At 43.7% G+C, this 5,000-nt stretch overlaps 1 protein-coding gene across 5 annotated transcripts in view; it reads right to left on the bottom strand.

Annotated features, from left to right (window-relative positions):
* The window catches only part of gria3a (glutamate receptor, ionotropic, AMPA 3a), a 126,234-nt gene that overhangs the window by 69,069 nt on the left and 52,165 nt on the right, over positions 1-5,000 (bottom strand). For all 5 annotated transcript variants that reach the window (XM_037533160.1, XM_037533162.1, XM_037533164.1 and 2 more), the window contains 3 exons: positions 3,902-3,955; positions 2,697-2,858; positions 1-25 (listed from right to left, as the gene is read on the bottom strand). The exon at positions 1-25 is cut by the window's left edge and continues 143 nt beyond it. In XM_037533160.1, coding sequence (XP_037389057.1) covers positions 1-25; positions 2,697-2,858; positions 3,902-3,955 — 241 coding nt within the window. The remainder of the gene's footprint in view (positions 26-2,696; positions 2,859-3,901; positions 3,956-5,000) is intronic.

Genomic DNA, 5,000 nt, shown 5'->3' with positions numbered 1-5,000 from the left:
CGTCATGGGTCAACGCCGACGTGTACTGGACACAAATGGACACGTTAGTCTTTATACTTTATACAAATGACCTGCAGAACTGAGCTTCATTCAAAGGAACTGTAAAGGAAGGGGGGGCACTGGATTCCTAACCAGACGAAATGACTGTTAAACAAAATGTGGCAAAGTACTGATTTTATCTGGATTATCTTGTTTCTATAATTGTTTGAAGCCAAAATCATGACTGGAAATATAAAGTTTGGTCACTATATTATTAATATTTGTATTTATTTCAATGTCAATAAAATGTTTATAAAAGTGTCCTGCGCTGAATTTATGGCATATATTACCAGAGTAGTAAGTAATGAATTACATTTACTCTGGTTACTGAAACCGAGTACAGTTTTCCCTGTAACTGTAGATAGATAGATAGATAGATAGATAGATAGATAGATAGATAGATAGATAGATAGATAGATAGATAGATAGATTCAACTTTATTGTCATTACTCAGTACAAGTACATGGCATCGAAATGCAGTTAGCATCTACCAGAAGTGCAAATAGTAGCAATAGTGCAAAAAGAGACTGTGCAATAGTGCAACATTATAGTATATAGAATAAATTACTATTATAGATATGCAAAAATAGATTATAGGTGTGTAGATATATACATGAATATGTTGGAGATGTACACTGTATTGAATAACTGTTGCGATGTGTTATTTACATGGCAGTAGAATGTTAAATTTGTGCGATGGTAATAATAATGAATAAAACAACAGCTCTGATTGGTGAGTGTAGTATGAAAGGCAGTGTTCATAGTCCGTTGTGTGCAGTATGAGTGGTAGTGTTATCAGTGAGGCTGTACTTTCTGGTGCAGAATGAAATCATAGTAACTTTACTCTGAGTACTTGTACTTCGCTACTTTAAATTTTAATAAGAGTACAGAGTGGTAATAAAGTACGAGCGGAGTCCAGGAGCTGATGGGCAGCAGGTCTTACTAAATTCATCATTAATTCATCAAATCAACTGGTAACGTTTTCTCTTCAGAGGACTGAATGAACGAATAACCAGCCTCTGCTCAGCCTTTCAGGGACTTCACTGGAAACAGATAGACTAGGGCGTCTTATAAGATTGTCGAACCTGAAATACGTCTAATGTGAATCTTGTTCCTGACTGAACTTGACGAGATCCGTCTCTGCAGCGGCTCGGCTTTAGCATTGTCCTGTACAGATTCCTTCTGGTGACGTAGCCGAGTAGCTCAGAAACACGTTCAGGTTGTGGACGAAAAAGTAACTAAGTAACTCACTACTTAAGTAGTTTTTAAGGAACTACTCATTTACTCTTTATTGAGTAATTTTACATTATATTTCCAAGTGTTCACAGGTGTTCCAGTCACTTCCGTGGCCACAGGTGTATAAAGCCGAGCCCCTAGGCCTGCAGACTGCTTCTACAGACATTAGTGAAAGAATGGGTCGCTCTCAGGAGCTCAGTGAATTCCAGCGTGGTACCGTGATCGGACGCCACCTGTGCAGCAAGTCCAGTCAGGAAATTTCCTCACTACTAAATATTCCACAGTCCACTGTCAGTGGGATTATAACAAAGTGGAAGTGATTGGGAACGACAGCAACTCAGCCACGAAGTGGTCGGCCACGTAAAATGACAGAGCGGTCAGCGGATGCTGAGGGACATAGTGCGCAGAGGTCACCGACTTTCTGCAGAGTCCATCACTACAGACCTCCAAACTTCATGTGGCCTTCAGATCAGCTCAAGAACAGCGTAGAGAGCTTCATGGAATGGGTTTCCATGGCCGAGCAGCTGCATCCAAGCCTTACATCACCAAGCGCAGTGCAAAGCGTGGAATGCAGTGGAGTAAAGCGCCGCCACTGGACTCTAGAGCAGTGGAGACGAGTTCTCTGGAGTGACCAATCACGCTTCTCCATCTGGCAATCTGATGGACGAGTCTGGGTTTGGCGGTTGCCAGGAGACGGTACTTGTCTGACTGCATTGTGCTGAGTGTAAAGTTTGGTGGAGGGGGGATCATGGTGTGGGGGTGTTTTTCAGGAGTTGGGCTCGGCCCCTTAGTTCCAGTGAAAGGAACTCTTAAAGCTTCAGCACCAAGAGATTTTGGACAATTTCACGCTCCAACTTTGTGGGAACAGTTTGGGGACGGCCCCTTCCTGTTCCAACATGACTGCGCACCAGAGCACAAAGCAGGTCTATAAAGCCGTGGATGAGCCAGTTTGGTGTGGAAGAACTTGACTGGCCTGCACAGAGTCCTGACCTCAACCCCATAGAACACCTTTGGGATGAACTAGAGCGGAGACTGTGAGCCAGGCCTTCTCGTCCAACATCAGTGTCTGACCTCACAAATGTGCTTCTGGAAGAACGGTCAAAAATTCCCATAAACACTCCTAACCCTTGTGGAAAGCCTTCCCAGAAGAGCTGAAGCTGTTATAGCTGCAAAGGGTGGGCCGACATCATATTAAACCCTATGGATTAAGAATGGGATGTCACTCAAGTTCATATGCGTGTGAAGCCAGATGACCGAATACTTTTGGAAATATAGTGTATTTACTAATACTTTTACTTGTACTGGATTTTCAGTACTCTTTACACCCGATTATTACAGACAGTTCAGACTCGAGTCCGTCCACAGAGAACGCAGATCTGCTGAAAACTTAGTAACTGTAGAGTTTAAAGAGCTGATCAAACCTTCAGCGGCACGTTTTTAGCCTCAGGAAACTCCCTCTCGTCCAGACGGTCCCAGCGCTGCAGGAATTGCTGCACTATCGGGTTCTCTGGGTTTATTATCTGGAACCCTGTTACGTTAGCACCTCCAGAAAACACCTTATCCACACTCATGTTGGAGAAACCCTACAGAGGAGCAGCAAAGGGAGGAAGCAGGATGAACGCTCAGAAAGGTTCTGTGCATGTATTTATTCATCCATTTATCCAGGTACCAACGATGTAAACATGCCATCAAAAGTAGAATGACTGTTTTAAGATCCAACCAAGAACCTTTAAATCATTTCTCTCAATTTTTTAAAACAGAGTAAAATAAAATGGCAAGGTTTATGTTCCCTAACTAAAGGTCCTGAAGAGGCACCCTGGAGGGTTCCACCCCAGTGACTAGAGGAACTGACCCTTTGGAATGTTTTTCTGAGAATGCACAGGCTGCTGTTTTCAATACACACACACACACACACACACACACATCTTCTAAGCCGCTTCTCCGTCAGGGTCACAGGGGTGCTGGAGCCTATCCCAGCAGTCATCAGGTAGGAGGCAGGATACACCCTGGACAGGTCGCCAGTCCATCGCAGGGCAGACAGACACACACAGTCACTCACACCCAGGGGCAGTTTAGCATGTCCAACTGGCCTGACTGCATTTCACTGGGCTGTGGGAGGAAACCGGAGAACCCGGAGGAAACCCACACAGACACGGGGAGAACATGCAGATTCCACACAGAGAGGACCCCGGTCACCCGAACCCAGGCCCTACTGGCTGTGAGGCGACAGCGCTACCCACCATGCCACCGTGCCGCCCCGTGTTCAATACACAAATAATATATTTTATTACATAAATATACATATTACATATACATAAGCTTGTCATGACAACATAAATAACCTTATATATATATATATACATATATGTTTATAAACATTAAATTCGAAAAGGCGTCACCTCTTCATGAAGGCTATTACAGATAACTTTGATCAAAACTGGCAAATGTACTGCCCATCGCAAATGATGCCTGTTGGAATAAGCATTTATGAACATTTATGTAGGGTCATGTCATTTAGATCATGGCAGGCTTATGTAGGAGTCATGTGGCCTTATTAGGTTTCCCTTCAGTAAAGTGTTACCAAAAAAATCAACACTAATTGAAAGAAACACAGCAGTTATCTCACCAGGTTAGCCAGGATGTAGTGATAGCCTCGACTGTTCTTTCCTGAAGCCACAACCTGCTCACAGAGAGAAACGACAGACAATGAATGGATGAGTGGGTTCAGTCTAAAGTAGAGGTGCTGTACTCTTTCATATCCTTGCGCTTCATCATAGAGTCCCTCTAATCTGCACCCTAAAAATAATCCCCAAACTGGAGCATTTTGAGCCCAATCCCTTTAGAATCCCGCTGACCGCACCTGCCCCAGAAAACACACCTTCCTCAAGGAGATGATTAGGATCAATCACAGTCAGGGGGAGGTCCCAGAACAAACAAGGATGTGACTAGGACCAATCACAGTCAGGGGGAGGTCCCAGAACAAACAAGGATGTGACTAGGACCAATCACAGTCAGGGGGAGGTCCCAGAACAAACAAGTAGATGATAAGGACCAATCACAGTCAGGGGGAGGTCCCAGAACAAGGGGCTGATTAGAACAGTAACAGTTTCTCGTTTGGCTGAACTGGATTTTTAACACAGTTTGCACAACAGTAGCTACAAAGTAACACATTTGTGGGTGGAGTTTTGAAAGGACATGCCCCCTCTGCTGCAGAGCTGCAGGTTTGTGTGTATATGATTGTAAAGTGAAGTCTGGAGAATATAAAACTGCATTAATTACACAGAGAGGAGGAAATAAAACACCCACAGAGGTTTTACTGATGCAACACCGCCCTGAGGCGATTGCTGGGGGTCAAAGACCTTCTCTCTCTAATACACATACAAGTGCTCTTCCTGACCATGAGTGGTCTGTGCACCACTAAGCTGGTAGGTTTGTACAGATCAGACCTGATGTGCTAAAACTTTTGCTTCAGTTTCAGGCACAAATCAGAAACATCCTGCCTGCATATGTTTGTAGGACTGGTGCACACGTCTAAACTGTTTATTTGGCATGGAAAAACACTAAATTTGCTTCTGTTTATCCCGCATGTGAATTTGAAAAGATTTAAGCAAAACCTCTAAGCAAAAAAATGCGCAAAAGATATATGGAGATATCACATCTGCAGCTGCTTATATTCATCCCCAATTCCAGGGAAGTTGGGACGTTGTGTGAAACAAACAAAAACA

The sequence above is a fragment of the Pygocentrus nattereri genome, chromosome 23, assembly GCF_015220715.1.
Source record: "Pygocentrus nattereri isolate fPygNat1 chromosome 23, fPygNat1.pri, whole genome shotgun sequence".
Classification (NCBI taxonomy): domain Eukaryota; kingdom Metazoa; phylum Chordata; class Actinopteri; order Characiformes; family Serrasalmidae; genus Pygocentrus; species Pygocentrus nattereri.
This window is presented reverse-complemented; position numbering and strand designations above follow the sequence as displayed.